Source organism: Salmo trutta, chromosome 3 (genome assembly GCF_901001165.1).
Source record: "Salmo trutta chromosome 3, fSalTru1.1, whole genome shotgun sequence".
NCBI lineage: Eukaryota > Metazoa > Chordata > Actinopteri > Salmoniformes > Salmonidae > Salmo > Salmo trutta.
The window spans coordinates 56,381,914-56,407,597 of NC_042959.1; the positions used below are offsets into that span (position 1 = coordinate 56,381,914).

The 25,684-nt window shown below is 42.9% G+C and overlaps 2 protein-coding genes across 3 annotated transcripts; both read right to left on the reverse strand.

Annotated features, from left to right (window-relative positions):
* Window positions 1-1,987: 1,987 nt before the first annotated feature.
* LOC115179884 (gonadotropin-releasing hormone II receptor) lies at window positions 1,988-9,220 on the reverse strand. 2 transcript variants are annotated; one of them, XM_029741773.1, is made up of 4 exons: window positions 9,189-9,220; window positions 7,120-7,657; window positions 3,621-3,822; window positions 1,988-3,449 (listed from the first exon to the last, which is right to left on the reverse strand). In XM_029741773.1, exons 2-4 carry the CDS (start codon window positions 7,654-7,656, stop codon window positions 3,028-3,030), a joined length of 1,161 nt encoding a protein of 386 aa, XP_029597633.1. In that variant the 5' UTR covers window position 7,657; window positions 9,189-9,220; the 3' UTR covers window positions 1,988-3,027. The 2 variants fall into 2 exon arrangements, with proteins under 2 accessions (XP_029597633.1, XP_029597632.1); XM_029741772.1 differs by lacking the exon at window positions 9,189-9,220 and having other exon boundaries at window positions 7,120-7,857.
* A 7,150-nt stretch (window positions 9,221-16,370) lies between these two features.
* On the reverse strand, window positions 16,371-25,192 carry LOC115165625 (tetratricopeptide repeat protein 24-like). The gene is given in 9 exon segments (XM_029718863.1): window positions 16,371-17,564; window positions 19,504-19,596; window positions 19,731-19,852; window positions 20,084-20,212; window positions 21,004-21,033; window positions 21,036-21,244; window positions 21,314-21,519; window positions 23,994-24,287; window positions 25,181-25,192. Coding segments are annotated over 9 exon segments (1,098 nt in total). The 3' UTR covers window positions 16,371-17,561.
* Window positions 25,193-25,684: the final 492 nt, after the last annotated feature.

Consider the following 25,684-nt stretch of genomic DNA (forward strand, 5'->3'; position numbering starts at 1 on the left):
AATAAAAAGTCACACAAATAACAATAATGGGGCTATATACATGGGGTACCGGTACCGAGTCAATGTGCAGGGGTACAGGTTAGTCGAGGTAATTTGAACATGTAGATAGGGGTAAAGTGACTATGCATAAATAGTAAACAGCAAGTAGCAGCAGTGTAAATGTAAATGGTTCGGGTGGCCATCTGATTAATTGTTCAGCAGTCTTATGGCTTGGGGGTAGAAGCTGTTAAAGAGCCTTTTGGACCTAGACTTGGCACTTCGGTACCGCTTGCCGTGCAGTAGCAGAGAGAACAGTCTATGACTTAGGTGACTGGAGTCTTTGACAATTTTTTGGGCCTTCCTCTGACAAGGCCTAGTATATAGGTCCTGGATGGCAGGAAACTTGGACCGAGTGATGTACTGGGCCGTGTCCACTACCCTCTGTAGCGTCTTACGGTCGGATGCCGAGCAGTTGCTATACTAGGCGGTGATGCAACCGGTCAGGATGCTCTCGATGGTGCAGCTGTAGAACTTTTTGAGGATCTTGGGACCCATGCCAAATCTTTTCAGTCTTCTGAGGGGGAATAGGTTTTGTCGTGCCCTCTTCACGACTGTCTTGGTGTGTTTGGACCATGATAGTTTGTTGGTGATGTGGAAACCAAGGAACTTGAAACTCGCCACCTGTTCCACTACAGCCCCGTCGATGTGAATGGGGGCGTGTTCGGCCCTCCTTTTCCTGTAGTCTATGATCAGCTCCTTTGTCTTGCTCACGTTGAGGGAGAGGTTGTTGCATACTCTCCCTTTATGAGAACTCTTACCGGCTCAGGAACATACATATATTGATATTCAGAACATTCCATAAGAAGGTGGGCATACAGTATGTGTACTCTGTATACCCCCAGGACAGACATCCCATGATATTCTTCTTACATGACTCTATCAATCTGGCTGCCTCAAGCCTCAGAGCATACCGTAGCTACAGGAGAATGATCAGGAGAATTGATTTGTATAGCCTAATGACTATGGCTTAGCCCACTACTTGTGACCCTACTAACAAGTATCTTCTTGGCCCTTTAGCACAATGGTAAGATTAATGGGCTTGATGCATTATTGATTCCACCTGTCTGCACTCTGCTGCCATATACAGTGACTGTACAAAACACTGCTCTTCCCGTGACATAGACTGACCAGGTGAATCCAGGTGAAAGCTATGATCCCTCATTGATGTCACCTGTTAAATCTACCTCAATCAGTGTAGATGAAGGGGAAGAGATAGGTTAAATAATGTTTTTTAAGCCTTAAGACATTTGAGACATCGATTGTTTATGTGTGCCATTCAGAGGGTGAATGGACAAGGGAAAATATTTAAGTGCCTTTGAAGGGGGTACGGTAGTAGATGCCAGGCGCACCAGTTTGAGTGTGTCAAGAACTGCAACGCTGCTGGGTTTTTCACGCTCAACAGTTTCTCTCTCGTGTGTATCAAGAATGGTCCACCACCCAAAGGACATCCAGCCAACGACAGGCCAGTGGTCAAAAAAGGGTCATTGATGAAAGAGGACAGAGGAGGCTGATACGAATTGTGTAGAGCGTCAACAGACGGGCTACAGTTAACCATGTTTTCATGGCTCACATTGGGCCCATTGATAAAAGTGGAGCAACATTTGAACGCCACAGGATATCTGAACATCAATGCCAATCGGGTGCATCCCTTCAAGGCAGCAGTGTATGACCCATGCCACAAGGCTAGGACTGTCCAGGAATGGTTCCACAAACATGACAGATATTTCAGCTACTGCAGTGTCCTGCCCAGTCACCAGATTTCAATCCAATTGAGCATCTGTGGGATGAGATGGAATGATCTATTCAGAGTAGAGATCCACTACCAGCCAACTTAACACAACTGTGGGAAGCATTGGAGTCAACATTGGCCAGCATCCCTGTGGAACGCTTTTGAAACCTTGTAGAGTTCATGCCCCGACAAACTGAGGCTGTTCTGAGGACAAAACGGGGTACAACTCAATATTAGGAAGGTGTTCCTAATGTTTTGTACACTCAATGTATTATAATATTTTCTGTAGTTGTGCTTTGGTTTTCAAGCCTGAATGGCTGAAGTGAATGCATGAATAGTAAATACAGTACAATTATGTTTTTCTCCATGACATGCAATGAATGTGACAGTTCTCTGGACTGTTTGTCTTCCGAGTGAAACGGCCAACCATTTTATTGTACCATCAACTGCATTTGTAAATTTGTTTGTAATTTGACAGTTTTGTATAGTGATGGTTGGCTATGGAGATCATCTCATGCAGCCTGGCATTGTAAGGACACAGTGTTGCATTGAAAAGCAACCTGTAGGCAGACAGCGAGCAGTGTGACATACTGTAAGCAGCATGGTGTATATATATATCAAGGGACAGCCAAGGGTTTTAATGGTTCGTAGAAAGTTGTGGAACAGCACTTAAAATGAGTTTGCCTTTCCATTTGATAGTAATTGAAATAGAATGGCATGTGCTTAACTGTTGCTGTATAACTGGATATGCAACGTTGGCAGAAACGTGTTGCAGCCCAGTTGATTCTGTTCTGCCTCCCTCTGGACCTCTTGGACACAACAAACCATTAATGTAAGCTCGCAACATCAGGGTGGCTCCTAGGTCTACCTCTGAACTGCCTTAGCCATGGTGCTTAACGCTGTAGATTAGGCCCAGAAAACATGTTTTTTTCTGGGTAAAGTAATCCTGAAGGATTTGAACCCTTCAACCCTTGACTTCCAAGATAGTTTTGTCTCTTTATCCATCTATCCCCTTTCATCTCAGGTTGGGCTTGACCCCTAACTCAAGTGCCTCTTCCCATGCTTCAACAATGTCCTCAAAATGTCAAAGATGGGCTTACAATCAGAGGGGAAATATTTTGGTGGTGCTGTTTAGCCTGTCACTGTCTTCACCTCACACAATAAGTAGGTCGGTCTACATACTCCTTAGTACCGCTCATTTCCAAGTCTGCTCTCCCTCAGCCCTCCAACCTTACAGATGTACTTACTGTCAGCGCCAGTCATCTACCGTCACCTCCAGTCTCTTTGGTCTGTTCCACACCGGGGGCGTCAGAGTCCTGCTCTCCGCTGTGGGGGCCCTGGTGGGCGGACAGGCGGTCCAGAGACCTGGGCGACATATTAATATCCCTTCTTCTATAGCACCAGCACATGGCCAGATCGGCCCGGAACGAGGGCGTGTAGAAGCCATAGATGACCGGGTCAAAACATGTGTTCAGGTTGCCGAAGACAAACAGGGCGTGATGGATGTATTCAGGCGTGACCTGCAGCATCTCCGGCTGGAACCAGTACCAGATACCCAGGAGGTAGTAGGGCGTCCAGCAGACCACGAAGGACATCACGATGATGATGGTCATCTTTAGAGTCTTCATTCGTGCTTTGGGGAACATGTCTGTGCCACTGCGTCTCAGGCAGGACTCGCCAGCTGGAAAAGTATGGCGCTGGTTAGTAGCTTCCTAAAGCTAATGTAGCTATCATATCTTGCCTAAACATTGTCAATGTATAATTCATGTTGGAACAGCATATAGGCCTACTGAGGTTGCCATTTTGGACATGCAAGTATTGTGGTTGCCAGATTAGAATAGCTAGCTTGTACCTTTGTTCCTGTGGAGTTGCTGATTGATCTCAATGAGGATGCGTGTGTAGCAGAAGCTCATGACCAGCAGGGGGAACACGTAGAGAGTGACGAAGTAGAACATGTTGTAGACCGTCTCCTGCCATCGCTCTTTGAAACTGCCATGGGTCACACACTGGGTGAAGTCTACGCCCTCTGCCTTGATGGCCCGGAAGATGAACAGCTGGGGAACAGGAAGTCACTGAGTAACAACAACCACAACATCTAAGATGTATGACAATCCACCTACTGTAAATACAGTAGTACCTTTCACACAGATATACACTGGGCTACTACAGTACTACTTTAGGTTGTGTTGGGGATCATTTAATCTACCTTCAAAGTATAAAACTCAATTGAGGCCTTGGCTGCTATTTTGTGCTGGAGCACTGGGCAGAAATGGGTGGTTTAATGAGAAAATGCAGTGGCTGATTCATGTCTGCAGTATTTTCTGATTAATGAATGCAGTGGTCAGTAGCATCACAATAACTTTCAAGGTGGATCCATATTCTGCAATGGCTTTCAAGATTATTTGGGGACATAAATCACCATGACAGACATATATAAATACTGAATTGATATATGATTTTATACTTTCAGTTGTATCCAATCTGAGTCGGGGGCAGAGTTGTTTTCCAATCCTCCATGTATTAATAAAACGTTAGCTTGTTTTCAGTGTTTAAATACTTGCTTTTACAACATCTTCCTCCTTCCGCTGCTGATGTGGCACTTTCCTAATTCTCAGGAATATAATCACATTTCACACTCTGGGGGGGCACAATTAACTAACTAATATCAGCATGCCAGGAATTTTAAGATTTCTCGCTGAAATGCCTCCTCATTTCCAGGAAGACTCCAGAAGGCATATCCCTATCTGTCTATCTACCCCCTTGTCCTTGCCCCTCGGCTGCATAGGGGCGGTGATTACGTGGGATCTCTGACGGTGTGGCACTGATATGTAAATCCTGTTATGCCCCTCTGCACTCTACAGCCCTGAAAATGTAATTAGAGGGGAAGAGCCTGAGGCGAGACATTCAAGATGCTCATGCACTGTGGTGAATCACTCACCTACCAGCAGGTGCACTGATAAAACTCCCAGCAGCCCCGGCGCCACTCAGACAACAAATTAGGCTTATTTGTCTACTCAGATTCATAAATCTATCCTCATGAGGGACGCATGCCGTTTCCCCCCCCCCCTTTGAACCTCCCGTCCCACACCCTGACACTCCCCCTTCAAGCAAACAGTCACTCTCCCCCCTTCAAGTAAACAGTCACTCTCCCCCCTTCAAGTAAACAGTCACTCTCCCCCCTTCAAGTAAACAGTCACTCTCCCCCCTTCAAGTAAACAGTCACTCTCCCCCTTCAAGTAAACAGTCACTCTCCCCCCCTCAAGTAAACAGTCACTCTCCCCCCTTCAAGTAAACAGTCACTCTCACCCTTCAAGTAAACAGTCACTATCCCCCCTTCAAGTAAACAGTCACTCTCCCCCCTTCAAGTAAACAGTCACTCTCCCCCTTCAAGTAAACAGTCACTCTCTCCCCTTCAAGTAAACAGTCACTCTCCCCCTTCAAGTAAACAGTCACTCTCCCCCCTTCAAGTAAACAGTCACTCTCCCCCCCAAGTAAACAGTCACTCTCTCCCCTTCAAGTAAACAGTCACTCTCCTGCCGCTTGAAGTAAACCATCCAAACAATGTAGAGAAGCTTGGACTACTTTGAAGTTGTGGTGCAGTAGTATGCCATTACTCTTTGAAACCATTTTACACACTGTGCAAGAATATACCCAAGAACAATCCTAGCTATGGTAAGTTATGTACTGTACATTTTATATTTCCTTAGGCTACATTCTAAATCAGATGACTTGTAATATATTTATTTATGTATTTTCAACAGGGAAACAAAAGATGCCCCGCAGTGTGATCTTGAATTGGTTGTAGCCCAAAACAAATTCAAGATCACACTGTGGGGCATAATAATATATTACAAGGCATAAACCACTCTGTCAAGTTCAGAGGAAATATTTCATTTCCCTGTCAAAGCGAATCAATGAATGCATCCATCCACATTTTCCTCTACACCGGCTGTCCTCACAGACCAGTGCACCATTAACTATCGCTTTCACATAATCCTTAATGCACTGTTTTTGTCAAGGGGTTTTCAGGAAAGCATTTTTCAATGACATAGCAGACAGGATTGTGTTTTTGATTCAAGGAACACATTGCCAAAGAGCCAGGGAGATCCCCAGCATATATTCATTAAATCCCCATCTAGATCCATCAGTATGTGTGCACAGTAGGCGAAGCGGTTTCAATTTCTGGATGAGATGACAGTTGAGTACAGCACACCATGCAGGAACAGAATCGTAGGTAATGCCTCCTCGTTTGTCACTGTGTGTGTATGTGTGTGTGTGTGTATTAGATGTACGCTTGACCTTGACCGGATTAAATTCAGTATCTGTCACAAATGGTGACCTCAGCCATCCTTTCACCTGCCATCTCCCATCAGCCACTGGGTCGAGAGTGTTAACTGGCACTTGAAACATCTGTGCAAACTGATTGATTATGTGTACACTCCCACTCAGCCCAGTCAAAGCTTCTCTCTTTTCCTGGCACCCCCAATTGTGGAACGAGATTCCCCCTGAAGCTAGGACAGCAGAGTCTCTGCCCATCTTCCATAAACAACTGAAACCCTACCTCTTCAAAGAATATCTTAACAAACTTCTGTATTGAAGCAAAATGTACTTACGACAACTGTGATATGTGGTTCTCACCTAGCTATCTATTTTTTATTTATTAATGTAATTTTTACCCCCTTTTTCTCCCCAACTTTGTGATTAAGATCATGTCTCATCGCTACCGGGCTTGGGAGAGCCAAAGTCGAGTCACGCATCCTCCGAAACATGACCCGCCAAACCGCGCTTCTTAACACCTGCCCGCTTAACCCTGGAAGCCAACTGCACCAATATGTCGGAGGAAACACCGTTCAACTGATGACCGAGGTCAGCCTGCAGGCGCCCGGCCCGCCACATGGAGTCACTAGAGCGTGATGAGCAACATAAACCCACCCCCGGCCAAACCCTCCCCTAACCCAGACGACGCTGGGTCAATTGTGTGCCACCCTTTGGGACTCCCGGTCATGACCGGTGATCAAACCCCAGGCTGTAGTGACGCCGCAACACAGCGATGCAGTGCCTTAGACTGCTGCACCACTTGGGAGGCCCCCACCTAGCTATCTTAAGATGAATAAGTACCTAAGATGAATAAGTACCTTTGGATAAAAGCATCTGCTAAATTACTAAAATGTAAACACATATTTCTAAGTGCCTTGACTAAACCACAGCTAGAGCTGCACTTGGCATGAACACGTCATCTCAACAACATACCAGGAATGAACAATATCACTTTAATTTTAAGGAATTGACCTTGAATTTCTTGGAGTGCCACACTATTTATAGTAAACAAGGCTACCAGGGTTTTAACTCACCTGTGGTAAGGCCAGAAGCACGCTGAGGCCCCAGGCCAGACCCAGCATCCTCTTGTTCCTGTGGTGGGAGTTGAGTGAGTCCAGCGGGTGCAGGATGGCGTGGTGCCTGTCCAGACTGACCACCACCAGAATGAAGGCTGACGAGTGCATGGCAAACAGCTTGAGGAAGCACAGCATCTTACACATGGCGTCTCCGCCATACCACTGCACCGTGATGTTCCAAATGGCGTCCAGTGGCATCACCACAAAGGTCATCATCAGATCGGCGGCGGCCAGGCTCATGATGAGTGGTCGCAAGTGAGAAGCCAGGCGCCGACCACGCCCCCGGCACACACTGACCAATAACGCAAGGTTGCTGCAGGCAGCAAATAGGAAGAGGATTAAGGTGGCGCCGACACGGAATTGGGCGGCTCGGGTGAAGGTGGGCGCCTCCCAGTCAACCAGAGGGGGAAACTGGGACATGTTTGAGAGGGCGGGTTGCATTGACCTGGTGGCACCCACTAAGGGAGGCCTCAGGAGGGACAGGTTGCCAGACATCCTGGGTTGGAAAAGACAAGGTTTATATGAATGACTGTAGATGACAAAGTAAAACATGTATGTCATTATCGTGATTACATACGTTATTATCATATACACATCAAAGTTTTTATGCGTCGTCAGATATTCTACGTTGCTCTGGATAGTATAAGTGATTATTAATGTAAAATAAGACCACATGCGACTGATACACAGTCCACAGTCCACAGTCCACCAACCAACTCATCAGTGAGAAGCGTACCCACTGGGTACACCACATAATTTCAACGTGGATAATTGGGTAATATTTGGTTGAGATGTTGATCAATTAGATTACAACATATATTCACCCACTCAAAAAGCAGTGGTGTAAAGTTCCTCAGTAAAAATATTTTAAAGTACTACTTAAGTCGTTTTTTGGGGTATCTGTACTTTACTATTTATATTTGACAACTTTTACCAAATATTTTACCCCATACAATTTCCCTGACAACCCAAATAACTCGTTACATTTTGAATGCTTAGCAAGACAGGAAAATTGTGAAATTCATATACTTGGTCATCCCTACTGCCTGTGGTCTGGTGGACTCACTAAACACAAAGGCATATTTTGTAAATAATAGTGATGGAGGATGCCCCTGGCTATCCATACATTTTAAAAACAAGAAAATGCTACCTCCTGCTTTGCTTAATATAAGAAATGTGAAATGATTTATACTTTTACTTTTTATACTTAAGTACATTTTAAACCAAATACTTTGACTTTTACTCAAGTAGTATTTTAATGGGTGACTTTCACTTTTACTTGAGTAACTTTATATTAAGGTATAATACTTTTACTCAAGTATGACACATAGGTACTTTTCCACCACTGTCAAAAAGAAAGCCAAAAGTTAGTTGAATTGCCAATGTGTTATCACTATGCTTTCAACCATCTAAAAGCACAACCAAATTCCAATGGAAAAACATCTGATTTTTGGTTTAATTGTCACCCAAATGTCTATCACTTCACTTTCAACCATCTTAAAGCACAGCAAAGTTCAAATGAGAATACAGTGTCAGATATTTTGTTAAATGTGTTATCACTGTGTTTAATTCATCTAATAGCAGAACCAAATGACCGGTATTGCAGTTGAGATTACATTAATGCCATTTGAGATTCTGTGCAGATTGTGAAGATCTCCATTGACCTGCAACATCCTATGCATACTATCTTGAACATGCATGCTTTATGTGATTACATAAGAAGAAATGTATAGTTACAATAACATCAATGTGCCAATGGACGTATTACTAATTTTAAGGTGGAATGTTATATTAGTTTGGAAGATAACTTTAGGCTAAGGCTATTTACTGTATTACAAAAGTAATATTAAATTCTGTTTGGTTGACAATGCAACCAAATACCAACATTTAAAGGAGATGCACTGTATATATCAAGTATGAAGGGAAGACCCAGATGCAGACCACATCGAATAAACAATAGTTTAATGATCCAACAGGGGCCTGCAAGACAGGTATGGGTCAGAAAACCAGAGGTCAGGCAACAGTACCGGACTCCAGGCAGGCTCAGGGTAAGGTAGAGGTCGGTAATCCAGAGGGGGGCAGAGGTACAGGGCGGCAGGCAGGCTCAGGGTCAGGCAGGGTGGTCAGGCAGGTGGGCTCAGAGTCAGGACAGGCAAGGGTCAAAACCGGGAGGGCAAGAAAAGAGAGACTAGAAAAAGCAGGCGCTGAGACACAAACCGCTGGTTGACTCGAACAAAGAAGACGCACTGGCAACGGACAAACAGAGAACACAGGTATATATACACAGGAGATAATGGGGAAGATGGGCGACACCTGGAGGGGGTGGAGACAATCACAAGGACAGGTGAAACAGATCAGGGTGTGACAGTATATACTGCTTGGATAGTTAGATCTAAGCCACTGTCTTAATCCTATTCTTTAACTTATATTTTTGGCTGAGTTAGAGACGTGAATCCAACATATAATTTGTTAACTTGTACCAACATTTGAAGGAGATTTATATTCTGCATGGATAGTTCCATCTGTGCCACTGACTTAGTCTGGCTTTAATTCCAGTTTGTCTACAAATTAATTATTGATATGTTGGATTCACGTCTTTATCTCAATAAAAAATAAAAGGTAAAGAATAGGACTAAATCAAATTAAATCATACTTTAAATGCATTTTAAATTAAGTTTGTATTGTCTATTTTTTGTTGAATTCTGGGTTTAATTTAAACAATAGCTGTTGATAACTTTTCAAATGCTATACAGGCCTAAATAGCATCATTGATGTTATATGATTGATAAAGTATGGTCACATTTCATTTGCTCTGTTAAACTACCCTGTGGAAGGACTTCGATAGCGACAGTGAATCTATTTAGTTTTAAGTGGAGATCTCCCAACAATAATTCTCATGATAGCACATTAGTAATAGTTAGTGAAAAATAGCATAGCTAAGCAGGGCTGGGATTAGTTAAAACCTTAAAACCCTGGATGGGAGACCAAAGGGTAGATTCTCCAGTAGGAGGTGCTGCCCAGCCTATTGTTGTTTTCTGACAGTGGATTTTTTAACGTTGAAGATCTGACGCTGTTTTAAAGGTACAAATTCAACATATTTTACAGGAGGGTTGTCTATGTATAAATTTCGTTACCATAATGACATAATCCTGAGGCTGAAATTTCACCCTCAAAACCACAGTTGATGACTTTTTTCAAATCTAATGTATTTTCCATGCAGATTCCACATCACAATACGTTGACAAATTAAGTCGAAACAACGTTGATTCAACCAGTTTGTGCATGGTGGGTAATAGCATCAAGATGATAAACAATTATCCCACTGACAGAATCGCAGGGTAACATATTGTAATCTCCTGGTAATCAGAATATGACGCTGCCTGTTATTGCTCAACTATACACAGAAGGCCAGTGGAGATGTATGGGTATTCAACACACTGTTTTGTCACTAATGAGACACGAGGCAGCCTCCCCTGCTAATAACAAACCTCTGCAGTATAACTCACACAGTAATCGCACCAGCGCTGCATCTTCCCTACTCATAACTGCTGTTTTTATGGCTCTAGTTGGCCTCCCAAATATCCCTCTATTCTGTTAGATAGACACAGGTTTGGCATGTCAGCTAAACTCTTGCCCAGTGTAACATATTTATCTGAAGTCCTGAACACCAGGAAAATGGCCATATAGATACTACTGTACTTTTCACGACAGATGTTTGTGAGGAAATGTACATAGGATGTATGTTTGAATGGAAGGCTCTGTGTGGAATTGGACTCGGGATAAATGCACTGTATTGAAAAAACAGACATTAAATCATATGCTCAATAAGAAATACAGGACCAGCTGTTTCAAATAGGCTGTAGTGTTGGTGATAAGCATTGCAATCATTACTTTGGAAAACAATGATCCAATCTGATCCGATTCAGTGACCCCAATTGGGTTGTAATAGAGGCCTACCTACCAGTGAATAACCCCGTTGACTCTGACCATGATGGATCTGTATTTATACCACTTTATGGCCAATGCAAATCAGCCCACACACAGAGCACAATAACCTGGCCTGTGTTGTGTCCTAGCCCCAGAGGACTGCAATCAGTGCCCTAAAGCATCATTGTGTGCACTGTTTGTGGACTGTGATTCATAATGGCACAGTGATGTACAGAACAGCATGGACCATAGTGGGGGAGCGAGATGTCTTTGCACATTAAAGTGTAATGACAAAGCCTCAAAGTGAGAGGCTGATCCAGGAGGACTTCATGTACTGTATCACACACATCAGAGGTAATAAGGTTGGAAATAGGATTATAATAGAATGATCAGATAAATGATCTGTATTCATCATCATTCATTTGATCTTACAGCATAACATCAAATGAGATAAGATGATCAGACAGTATGTCACAGTGACTGTACATCTTCTCTTAGCAAGTGCAGTAGATTTAAACACCACCAATCAACAATCGTCAAAACATTATTAACGACTACTCAAACACATGAACTGTTCACCTAGAGTAAGATGGAATGACACTGAACCTGGAAACAAGAAAAGCCAGTGTTGTTTAGACTACATGTGCCGTCTGCCTGCTGACTATTGGCTTGAAAGTCGATGTAGAGGACTGCAGAGCCTGAACTTACCCCACTCCAGAGCTGTCAACACCCTCTCCAAACACATTGCCCTGTGAATACTAAAAAAAATGAAGAAAGATCATGTGTTTCTACAGCAGGGACATTGGGACAGGGAGACTTCTGCTCTTCGCCAGAGAAAAATGTCACACCAGAATGTGCTGAAAAGGCCGACTGGTGCAATGGATGCCTCATCAGCTCATTTCGTTTGTCAGCCTACCCTGGGAATTATTGGAGTTTATAAATATTTTACAAAGGGCATTGTCATGTGTAATGACTCATATGCAGAGATGGTGTTTGTTCTTGGTTTGTAACACAGGGAAAGGCACATTAGATTGATATAATGGTAATTTTCAGCCTCTTCTGGCCATGACTTGCTTCAATTCGGCCCCGTCAGATCCCTGATGGCCCCAGTACTGATGCTGAGAACATTGACACAGCACTGCACTTAAAGTAGCAGCACAAAGACAACCTTTCTCTCTGTCTCCCTGATTTAGAATACCCAACCATATCCCCCTTTCAGTTTAGATGACCTTGGACCAAGTGTGTGTGTGTCCTATGCCACACACACACACACACACACACTTTCTCTCTCACCATCTCACTCTCATTAATTAAGTATTTCAACAGTGATCCTCACTCTGCCTCCTCTCAATATGTTAACGTATTCAAAATGAAGTCTTGAATAGGTGTTAATCACGTAATAGAATTATGTGAGTTATTTTTTGTGGGTGTGGTTGTTCTCCCATCCACTGAAGAATCCCTGGCACCGGCACGCGAAGGTGTCTGAAGGACATTAGGATCAAGTTTAACGCAGTAAATCGATCATCCCAGCAGCCTACTTGGGTCTTCAATCAGTGTTTACGGTGTACATTCATGAATTATTTTTTGGCGTCACTGCACAGCGGCGGTAATGTAAGTCCTATATCGAAACCCCGAGCCGTTCTACTCTTGAGCAAGGCAGTTAGCCCCCAACATCAACTGCTCCCGGGGCGCCGTGAACGTCGTAAGGCAGCTCCCCGCACCTACCTGATTCAGAGGGGTTGGGTTAAATGCGGAAGACATATTTCGGTTGGCGTCACTGCTTTTGCTATAGTGGCGTGTATGCACGGAAAAACGTCGCGGTCCATTCGGAAACTGCAGCAATCTGATGGATGGGTCAATGGGATTCTAAACTTTAAACTTTACCTAACCTTTGAAAACGGAAGGTAAAAAAATGAAAGTATAAAACCTATATATTTCCAACGTTTTGCCTTTATATTTTGGACATTTGTTTGTTTTCATGGAGTAAATGGACAAGAAGCGTAGATATGCAGGGTTATTGCATATTTTATTCTATTGATTGTTTCGTACCATATAGTCCTATAGCAAATTAGGATATTTATTGTTATGCCACTATAATGTAGGCTATACAAGTTACTCCAATGTATCCTATAGCACGTTTATGTAGGCTAGTCATCTGTCCAGATAATGACAACATGCAGTGAGATATATTACAGGACTATGCTCACTCTTACCTTGTTTAACGCTCAACTCACTTGGAATGCGCGCATTCCTCACAATACGCCACAAAGTACAGTTTCTCTCCGATACAGTGTTGCCTCTTCCAATTGATCAGCTAAGCCGTAATGCAATGAAATATGTGTTTTATCTTCAGTTGCCGCAGCATGAAAGATAATTGAAAACCAAAATTACGTATTCGTCTCCAAAGTAGGCCTACAACAATTTCAGCGTTTCGGTTGATCCATCTTTCACTCAGTTTTCTTTTTGTATATCGCAATATCCATGGGAGTTTCAAAAAATGATCCAATGTCCAATCCTTGTCGGGCTCCGAGGTTGGTGAAATAGGTTCTGCAGCTACAGTGCAGTTCAACAGACCACTCTATCCCACTACTTGCGTTCATCAAAAATAGACATGGGAGGGGAGCTGTCCATACACGCAGGTGCTGAAGTGCTGAAAAGAAACCTGGTGCATCAAAAGCATAGACTACAGATTATTTGGCAATACTGTTTTGCAGGCGCGTGCACAATATGGGTCTACCTGTGCCAGAACACCTGCCCCTTTTCCCTCCCACTTGCCAAGTGCTCTTTTGTGTGGTGGTATTTTTTTATATTTTTGTACAGTTTTTGTCATTGTTGTTCTGAACCCACTTCCACCTAGTTGTCATGATGACGTCAAATTCGCCACCCCCTGTATGGAGATTAGTGCTGAGCGATTAGGGTTGTTTGAGGTAGGGTCAGTTTCGATTTCAGTTGATTTTTTATACATTAAATGCACTATGCATTATGTGGGTCGAATGTTGTAGCAACACAGAATAAAACAATTAAAAGTAAACATGTTAGTGATGCCCATTACTGCTTATCACTTATTAACCAATGTATTCACATTACTTCACTTTAATAAAATAGGTTTTATTTGATTACTTTATTATTTCATTCCAAGTAATCATCTCATCTCTATAGAGCTGCTGCCTATGCAGTCTGCCAAATCAACATTTTAGTAGTTCTTCAAAGTAAGTAAGACAAACTTTTATATACTAAAGTGTCCACACAAGCCCCATATCATGAGTTAGAAGATTTCATAATATACCCTAATACAGCGAGGGGAAAAAAGTATTTGATCCCCTGCTGATTTTTTACATTTGCCCACTGACAAAGAAATGACCAGTCTATAATTTTAATGGTAGGTTTATTTGAACAGTGAGAGACAGAACAACAAACAAATCCAGAAAAACACATGTCAAAAATGTTATAAATTGATTTGCATTTTAATGAGGGAAATAAGTATTTGACCCCATCTCAATCAGAAAGATTTCTGGCTCCCAGGTGTCTTTTATACAGGTAACGAGCTGAGATTAGGAGCACACTCTTGTTTGTTACCTGTATAAAAGACATCTGTCCACAGAAGCAGTCAATCAATCAGATTCCAAACTCTCCACCATGGCCAAGACCAAAGAGCTCTCCAAGGACGTCAGGGATAATATTTTAGACCTACACAAGGCTGGAATGGGCTACAAGACCATCGCCAAGTAGCTTGGTGAGAAGGTGACAACAGTTGGTGCAATTATTCGCAAATGGAAGAAACACAAAAGAACTGTCAATCTCCCTCGGCCTGGGGCTCCATGCAAGATCTCACCTTGTGGAGTTGCAATGATCATGAGAACGGTGAGGAATCAGCCCAGAACTACACAGGAGGATCTTGTCAATGATCTCAAGGCAGCTGGGACCATAGTCACCAAGAAAACAATTGGTAACACACTACGCCGTGAAGGACTGAAATCCTGCAGCGCCCGCAAGGTCCCCCTGCTCAAGAAAGCACATATACATGCCCGTCTGAAGTTTGCCAATGAACATCTGAATGATTCAGAGGACAACTGGGTGAAAGTGTTGTGGTCAGATGAGACCAAAATGGAGCTCTTTGACATCAACTCAACTCGCCGTGTTTGGAGGAGGAGGAATGCTGCCTATGACCCCAAGAACACCATCCCCACCGTCAAACATGGAGGTGGAAACATTATGCTTTGGGGGTGTTTTTCTGCTAAGGGGACAGGACAACTTCACCGCATCAAAGGGACGATGGACGGGGCCGTGTACCGTCAAATCTTGGGTGAGTACCTCCTTCCCTCAGCCAGGGCATTGAACATGGGTCGTGGATGGGTATTCTATCATGACAATGACCCAAAACACGCGGCCAAGGCAACAAAGGAGTGGCTCAAGAAGAAGCACATTAAGGTCCTGGGGTGGCCTAGCCAGTCTCCAGACCTTAATCCCATAGAAAATCTGTGGAGGGAGCTGAAGGTTCGAGATGCCAAACGTCAGCCTCGAAAAGAAGATCTGCAAAGAGGAGTGGGACAAAATCCCTCCTGAGATGTGTGCAAGCCTGGTGGCCAACTACAAGAAACGTCTGACCTGATTGCCAACAAAGGTTTTGCCACCAAGTACTAAGTCATGTTTTGCAGAGGGGTCAAATACTTATTTCCCTCATTAAAATGCAAATCAATTTATAACATTTTTGACATGCGTTTTCCTGGATTTTGTTGTTGTTATTTTGTCTCTCACTGTTCAAATAAACCTACCATTAAAATTATAGACTGATCATTTCTTTGTCAGTGGGCAAACGTACAAAATCAGCAGGGGATCAAATACATTTTTCCCCTCACTGTATTCAGTTATTATTTAACAGCATTGAAGATAAATCCCAAATCAGTAACAAACATAATCGAGCTAGCCAACTAGCAGATTTATATCAATTAACGATCAGCTGATAGCCTACCCTATTTTCCCAATGTCAATCATGTCTTTAGGAGGCACTGTAACTAGCTTGCTTTCAATTTGTGATGAGTTAGTGTGTTGTTGCAGAAATAAATAGGCATATGCTAAAAAATAAAAAATAAATGCTAGAGGCATTTAGTAGGCTATGTTCTGAATTTCTAGATGGTTAACAATTATGAAAGTAAAAAATAAAATAATCAAGGGGGGAGGAGGGGGTGCCCTTTTTTCATGTTGACCACCTGACCCCTGAAAGGTCTGTGCAGAGCCCTGCTAATTTGTGAAAAGTAAAAAAATAATGTTCACTCGCTTTCAGATTGAAAATTGTCCGACCACGTTTTATTACCCATTTAAATCGAACCAGTTTATTAACCAGTTATTCGAAGATCATTAGATATTAGGTGAGATTCGATTGAGTCAGAATCCGAAGAGTCAGAAGTTACGACAGCACTTTGTCAACAAAAGGCGGGATTTTAATTGACCAGTTGGGCAAAGTAAACTTGAGCCTACATCATGAGTGACGCATGTTTCAGGGTAAGGGTGGTTTGATGGGTCCTGGTAATGGAGGTCGGGCTGCTCATATGTATTATTCAGGTTCCTGGAGGTGAGAGGAAGAGGCACGCTCAAACATGAACATCTCAAAAATAACTTTTCAAGAATAATTTAAAATGACAAGCAGCAGTGTAACATTGGCCACACACACACCGGAATGCCAAGTTAAAGGCATATATGATATATGGTTACTCTGGGAACGGGAGAATAACAAACAGTGCAGCTATGCAGAAATGAGTGTGTGTGTGTTTACAGGGGGATGGTAGTGAATCATCAGTGGAGGCCAAGGTCATCGCCATGTACATGAATTATGTATGCGGTTTTGTTTTCTCTGCTGGTGCTCTTATGATACATCTGTGGCTGGCTAATAACTCACCATTTCCATATTATTCAATTCTTCTCTGCAGAGCAGACACTCACAGAGCTCATCTTCTTCAGTGTAATTTAAGAAAACCCAATAGGTGTTTATACCTTAAAGACATTCTGCAAAAATAAACAATTTAAGAGGCCAGAGTCTGGTGGCACGAAATGAAAAAGCGTTTGATTTTCCAGTGTGCTAATAAAGAATCAAAGTCAATCACAACAAGTAAAATTACCCTGGGTTTCTTTATGAGTTGTCTGGATGGGTGTTATTGGGCGTATGCACATGTGTGTATAATGGTGCATCTGTATATGTGTGCTAATGTGTACAGTAAATGAGTGATAATGTGCACTGTGTGAGCATGTACGATGATGTTTACAGTGTGTGTGTGTGTGTGTGTGTTAAATGCATTGCCTGTTTGCCCCTGGCAGCACAGTCAGATATCTTTCACTGAGAAGACGGGCTCTTGTCACCGGTGACTGGGAGTCACCTGCTTCTCCCATCGTCACTGTGTGTGCCTGTTCTCCATCTGGCCCCGGGGCTTCCTCCTCCTTCCCCTGCTCTCCGGCAGACACCTCTGCAGAGCCAGCTCCACTCACTAGGGAACAACAGCCCAGTCAGTACACTGGAGATGAAACTGTATAAACGCATGAGTACACTTACAAGTTCTACAAGAGAGTTGAAAGTGGCTTGAAATGGAAACATATTTTTCACAGTCAACACACACACACACACACACACACACACACTACATTATAGTTCCCACCAACAGACCAGAAGATGGTTAATACAGTGCCTTGCAAAAGTATTCATCCCCCTTGTCGTTTTTCCTATTTTGTTGCATTACAACCTGTAATTTAAATAGATTTTTATTTGGATTTCATGTAATTGACATACACAAAATAGTCCAAATTGGTGAAGTCAAAAAAAGCACTTGTTTCAAAAAATTGGTGCGTGCATATGTATTCAAACCCCTTTCCTATGAAGCCCCTAAATAAGATCTGGTGCAACCAATTATCTTCAGAAGTCACATAATTAGTTAAATAAAGTCCACCTGTGTGCAATCTAAGTGTCACATGATCTGTCACATGATCTCAGTATATATACACACACACACACACTTGTATTGAAAGGCCCCAGAGTCTGCAACACCACTAAGCAAGGGGCACCACAAAGCAAGCGGAACTATGAAGACCAAGAAGCTCTCCAAACAGGTCAGGGACAAAGTTGTGGAAAAGTACAGATCAGGATAGGTTACAAAAAAATATCCGAAACTTTGAACATCCCACGGAGTACCATTAGATCCATTATTAACAAATGGAAAGAATATGGCACCACAACAAACCTGCCAAGAGAGGGCCGCCCACCAAAACTCATGGACCAGGCAAGGAGGGCATTAATCTGAGAGGCAACAAAGAGACCAAAGATAACCCTGAAGGAGCTGCAAAGCTCCACAGCAGAAATTGTAGTATCTGTCCATAGAACCACTTTAAGCCATACACTCCACAGAGCTGTGAGTTACAGAAGAGTGGCCAGAAAAAAGCCATTGCTTAAAGAAAAAAATAAGCAAACATGTTTGGTGTTCGCCAAAGGGCATGTGGGAGACTCCCCAAACATATGGAAGAAGGTACTCTGGTCAGATGAGACTAAAATTTATATTTTTGGCCATCAAGGAAAACGCTATGTCTGGCGCAAACTCAACACCTCTCATCACCCCGAAAACACCATCCCCACAGTGAAGCATGATGGTGGTGGCATCATGCTGTGGGGATGTTTTTCATCGGCAGGGACTGGGAAACTGGACAGAATTGAAGGAATGATGGATGGCGCTAAATACTGGGATATTCTTGAGGGAAACCTGTTTCAGTCTTCCAGAGATTTGAGACTGTGACAGAGGTTCACCTTCCACCAGGACAACGACCCTAAGCATACTGCTAAAGCAACACTTGAGTGGTTTAAGGGGAAACATTTAAATGTCTTGGAATGGCCTAGTCAAAGCCCAGACCTCAATCCAATTGAGAATCTGTGGTATGACTTAAAGATTGCTGTACACCAGTGGAACCCATCCAACTTGAAGGAGCTGGAGCAGTTTTGCCTTGAAGAATGGGCAAAAATCCCAGTGGCTAGATGTGCGAAGTATATAGAGACATACCCCAAGAGACTTGCAGCTGTAATTGCTGCAAAAGGTGGCTCTACAAAGTATTGACTTGAGAGTGAATAGTTATGCACTCTCAAGTTCAGTTTTTTTGTCTTATTTCTTGTTTGTTCACAATAAAAAATATTTTGTATCTTCAAAGTGGTAGGCATGTTGGGTAAATCAAATGATAAAACTCCCAAAAATCAATTGTAATTCCAGGTTGTAAGGCAACAAAATAGGAAAAATGCCAAGGGGGGTGAATACTTTCGCAAGCCACTGTATATTATCTGGTTACAGTGTTGGTATATTAGCTAGATACTGGCTGATAGATAAACAAATCATTTTGTTTTCCTGCAACTGAGTATGATGGTCAGGAGTGTGGTGTCCAGACAGTACCTACCTGGGGTTTTCCAGGGGTGATCAGTGACAGCCTGTGTTGCAGGGCCTCACTCAGCTTGTTGACCAGACGCTCCTGGACCGAGCTGGACGAGTCCTGGAAATGAAGACGGCAGTTAACCAACGTTATATGGTCTGATAAGGTCTGAGCAACCATATATAACTGAAAAAGTATATTCTATCGGGGATCAATTGTATGGGTTGGTGTATTTGTAGTAGTGACCTCTTTACCTTGCACTTTGACAGTAAACCCAGAGATTGTTTGTAGTAGAGGGTGGCTCTCTCCAGGTCTCTCAACTTAAAGCGAGCTTCCCCTAAACCCTCACAAGCCTGCCATTGGCCCTTATAGTCATCTAGATAGATAGATAAGGAGGAAGAAGAAAGATAAATATAAAGAGATATTGAGAAAGTTGAGTAAACAAGATAGAGAGCGAATGAGGGTGAGACTTAGTGTCAAAAGGGGTCAATGGATGTAAAGAGTCATTAATAGTCTGTTTAAACATTTAGAACACACTTCAACATGAAAAATGTGCTTATTATTATTATTATTCTTATAAAGAATAAAGTTGGACTTGATTTTGTACCAGTGTCTTTGAAGGCCTGCAGGGCTTGGAGGTAGTGCTCTGCTGCCTCCTCATGCTCCCTCAGCCGACTGATGGCAAAGGCCAAGTTACTGAAGCAGCGGCCATGAGCATGACGACTGCCCAAAGACCCTGACGCAGACACACAGAATGATGGGGAGAAAGGGGGAAGGGTATCAGAGAGAGACAAAGAGTTTGAGAGAAAGATAGATTACAAAGGGAGAGGGGTTACTACAGGGAACAAGAGACAATCTTTACAGCGTCATCACTTTTTCACCCACTTAAAAAAAGCACAAGTAGCTATGTCACGTTCACATCCCCAACAGCATGTGGGCTGATGAAAAAAATACGTCTTAGAATCGTCACAAGCACATACGCACAAGACATACCAGTGGGTGAGTCACTCAGTGATGCTGTGGTAAGCACTCTGTAAGTCCCAATGGGATTGCCTCAGTGGAATCTCAGCCACACACACCCCTGCGCGTGCGCGCACGCACGCACACACACACCTCTCTTGCTAATGTGAGAGCTGCTCACAGAGACAGATCAGAGGCATGAAGAGCACTGGACACACCTAGATACTGTAAAGGATTAATCAGGGTATAATGAAATGTTTGAGGAATGGTCTGCCCCTCTGCCTAAACAATTACTCCTTTACACGCCTCAGGTGACATGTTCCTCACACACACATGATCCTCTTTGGCTCAGTTGGTAGAGTGCTTGCGCCACTCATACAAAAAAATATGCACGCAGAGTACTTTGGAGAATAGCGCATGCTAAATGGCATATGCACGCAGAGTACTTTGGAGAATAGCGCATGCTAAATGGCATATCATTATTACATGCAGTACATAACAGCACTGAACTGTGCAGAAAATACAGTATAACTATACTTTCCAGCGTAATTGATGTAATAAGCTCACCATGCAGGCTGGCTGCCTGGCGGTGGTAGTCCGGGCCTGCCGGTACTGGCTCAGTGTGTTGTGAACAGCTCCCAGGTTCTGTAGGACCACGGCCAGCCTGCTGGGCCTGGTGCTGACCAGGGGCAGGGCCCGCTCATAGCACCCGGCTGTCTCCTGGAACAACTTCAGCTGGGAGAAACTCAGGCCCAGGTCGTTGTACACCTTACCTGAAAGGCTGAGGGATAAAGTCACAAAACTGTGACTGTTGTCAGTCAACAATTTGCTGTTACTCATTTGTTTTTTCCTCAATTCAGTTAATCTGACAGTTTACCTACCGAGCAACTGTGGGTCTTTGATGTTGTGCTCACTGATTGCCTCGAGCTGAGCAACAGTGATGATATCATCCATGGTGAAGTCATCTGATTGGAGCATGTGACTCCCTGCCTCTTTGAAGGCCGTGGCGGATGAGTCCAGCTTGCCTGCCATCCTGTAGCTCTCCCCAGCCCTCTGGAAGCTCTGAGCTGCCTGGGTCCAGTCCTGAAAACACACAGCTTGAATCAGAACCAGCTCTATGTAGGACAGTCAGTGAGCTGTCAGTATATAGACCTGGCTGCTACACATCTCAAATGAGTCAGTCAGACATTGCAGAAGCTCTTAAAAATGAGGGATGTGCATCTTTACCTTTCAAGACAATTCAATACATATAGATACATGGGCTACAATACCATACAGGAACGATAAGTTTGAAACGATCTGTGCGATTCGGTTTGTTTATAGGAACGAATCAATGCAATTCAGTTCGATGCAATGCACTAACATCTGTTGCATAAACACATTCCTTTTCCATTCTAAATTAAAATATGCTGCTGATGGAGCTTATGAGCTGGGCTTCTCTGTGTGTGTGTGTGTGTGTGTGTGTAAATGATGTACTGTATATGTCTATGTTGTATGTAGGCACCTGGGCTGAGCCATAAGGGAAACTGGGTATCTACCTTGCTTTTGATCTGAAATCCCCATCACCCACTAATTCAGTCGTCATTTTTGCATATTAAAAAAGTGTTAGCTAGTAATGTATCAATATTTATTTGTAAAAAATTTGCTATGACATAGCCAATGAATATAAAGCACAACTTTGGATTTCACCCCCGTCACAGAATGGAATGGTCTAGATCTTTTGGAAGTTGGACCTTTTGGACTCGAGTGAGCTCCTCTTCCTCTCCCGCTTCGACCATGCAGTGCAGGTAGCAAAAGTGATTGCTGTCCTCATTATGAAATGATCAACTTTACCTTGTATATCTAAAAATGACCGTATATACTCATTGTTTCAAGCAAACTACCAAAACTATTGCAGATGGTGAACCTGAACAATCAAAATAAAATCCAATGTAAGCCCTGATCAGCATGTATCGCCAGATGAGAGCCGTGTGTCCCACGGTAGCTTAGGCTACTTTATTATGGTAAAACACCATTTTCAACAGCGCATTTGATAAAAATAACCTCGCAAATTACATTGGTTGTCACTCAAGTGATAAAGCCTAATATTGCACAAGACATTTTCAAACATCTGAACGCTGAAGGTGAAGCGCAGATGTGCCAGATCAGAAATAGGCACGCCTCGCATTGGCCAGCGAGCGAAGCTGCTCGCAGTTTGACTACTGATTGTGCTTGGCGTTGTTCGGCATGCAAAATGACTTGTAGATCAATGACTGTCAACACAATTGTATGCTTAGTTTGACACTAAAGGAGAGGACACAGATGTCACAAAAGATGAGAGGCATTTTCGGGGAGTCGGAAATAAAGTAATTTGAGCAACAACAAAATTGTGAACAGGCGATTTGTAACGTTTGAATTGATTTTCGGACATATGCATGTTACATTTGGATCGGTTTGGGGTCCCGCTGACTGATGCACTCAAATCTTAAACATTTGAACCAGGGACTGATGCATATACAGTTGAAGTCGGAAGTTTACATACACTTAGGTTGGAGTCATTAAAACTAATTTTTCAACCACTCCACAAATTTCTTGTTAACAAACTATAGTTTTGGCAAGTCGGTTAGGACATCTACTTTGTGCATGAAACAAGTAATTTTTCCAACAATTGTTTACAGACAGATTATTTCACTGTATCACAATTCCAGGTGGTCAGAGGTTTACATACACTAAGTTGACTGTGCCTTTAAACAGCTTGGAAAATTCCAGAAAAATATGTCATGGCTTTAAAAGCTTCTGATATGCTCATTTACATCATTTGAGTCAATTGGAGGTGTACCGTGGATGTATTTCAAGGCCTACCTTCAAACTCAGTGCCTCTTTGCTTGACATCATGGTAAAATCAAAAGAAATCAGCCAATAAATTTTTTTTTGAGACCTTCACAAGTCTGGTTCATCCTTGGGAGCAATTTCCAAACGCCTAAAGGTACCACGTTCATCTGTACAAACAGTAGTACGCAAGTATAAACACTATGGGACCACGCAGCCGTCATACCGCTGAGGAAGGAGACACATTCTGTCTCCTAGAGATGAACGTACTTTGGTGCGAAAAGTGCAAATCAATCCCAGAACAACAGCAAAGGACCTTGTGAAGATGCCGGAGGAAACACGTACAAAAGTATCTATATCCACAGTAAAACGAGTCCTATATCGACATAACCTGAAAGGCCGCTCAGCAAGGAATGCATAAGCATCTTATTATCTTTGCAGAAGATATGGGTGGGCTTCTAAATTCTGACTCAGCACAATCTTAATGTGCATGAAGGCAAATCTCCTGGTGGTAATACCTCATTATAAAAAAGCACAGCTTGGGATTTTCTCGGAATGTATTGGATTGGTGTTAAATCTCTTTAGGGGAGTATTCCACCTAAATTTTGGAATGGCTTAAGGTGAGGAAGATAAGTACAGTTTACTGCTGTTTTACAGTTCTCCTCTAATGGTTAGGGGTTGATATTTTTGGCAGGGTAATCTGATTCTCGAGCTGGACCATAAAAAACATACACCTTGAGCTGACTGACCTTTAGGAGCAGGTGACAGTGGGACATTTTAATGCATGTCTCCCCCTCACTGGCCCCATCCCCCTGGGAGTGGTACAGCTGGGCTGCCTGGAGGCAGTGACCAGCCACTTGGCTGTGGTTCCCCAGGGTCTCATGGGCTACGGCCAGGTTGAACTGGAGGTCTGCTATCTGCTCGTCCCTCTCTCCTGGCTGGGCCCACTTCAGGAAGTCCAGCCCCTTCAGGGCTTTACCCGCCTCCACGTAGGCAGCTCCCAGGTTAAAGGCACATGCCCGCTGGACCCTGGTCTCCTTTAGCTGTGGGTGATAGAGTATGGTAAGAGAGAATACTTAAACATTATAAAAGCTAACATAAGTACCAGTAACTATTATGCAGCATATTTCACTTTCTTCCATACAGTATGTCTAAATATTGTGGTTGTCAGATGTATGTCATTGTGAAAACCAAGTACTATTTGGAGACAATAAAGATTGTGTAAATACTGTAATTCATTTGGACTTGGAACCAGACAAGTTTTTGTTGCCTGGACATTTTCCAAACAATAAAATCAGGTGCTCAGTTCTCCCTCTCACAGTTTTAGCAAGCCCTATATTATATGGGTGAGGTGCAGGACAAAATGTCTCAAAAGGGACAACAAGGAAGTAGCCTAAGTAATGTCACCTCTATGGAAGCTTTGAAGGCCTTTTTGATGAGGCTGAGGGCTTCTTCACAGTCCCTTGCTTTAGGGCAATGTGGCCAGAGGCTGTGAGCTTCTCAATGTCCACCTGGACCTTCAGGACATCAGCCTCTTTGTCTTTGCTCTTTACACCCCGTCACTCTTATGTTTCCTGCCCTCATGTGATGGGTAGCTATCAGATGCCATGTTGGTTTCGCCAGGGGGTGGCTACAGTATAGCATTATGAGGAAACTGATGGAAAGAGGAGAGCGAAATAATTATGAAGGTCAGATTGTCACACTCACTCAGGTCATGACACTGACAGAACTGCCCTCCTTTGGTGATAGTGAAAACTTGCTATGTGGCAAACAACATGAGGACTCACTCAGTGCATGTCCTTTTCAAATAAAATGTTTAACCAAGTCTATTATGAGCTCACTGAAAGGCATTTCTTTTAGGCATATATAGCCAGAATTATCGCATTCAAATAAACATTTTTGAGAAGTAGCATGGACAGTTGTTTAACTTACTTACTTGAAACCACATGACTAATTAACGCATTAGGTTCTCGAGTCTTGGTAACATGGCTAACGTAGCTAGTTTAGTTAGCTATTTCACTCACAATTCAAGAAGAACAGCCGTCCAAGACAGAGCCGTTGAAATTAGTTAGTTAGCTTGACATTGGTCAATTATCCGTACAGCCGTAAACCCTAGTTAGTCTATATCACACGTTTTAGCTGGTATTTCTTGCTAGCTAGCTAATGTTAGGGTGTTACTGGTTTGTGGAGCCAGGGAAAGCTAGGAAGTATCAGGTCTGTTGCTATGGCAATATTAAATAGGAAGTGAGTAGTTGGCCATATACATTATTTTCGGCACAATTAACAAGGAGACTGAAGCAGCAACTTAAATATCGTATTGCTGGCTATGGTTATTTACAAAATGTTTACATTATTATTATTTATTTTTGTAAGTAACAAGTAAACAGCTCCCAGAAAGTTATTTATGGTTATCAGGTATGTTTCGAACGTTTCTAAAATA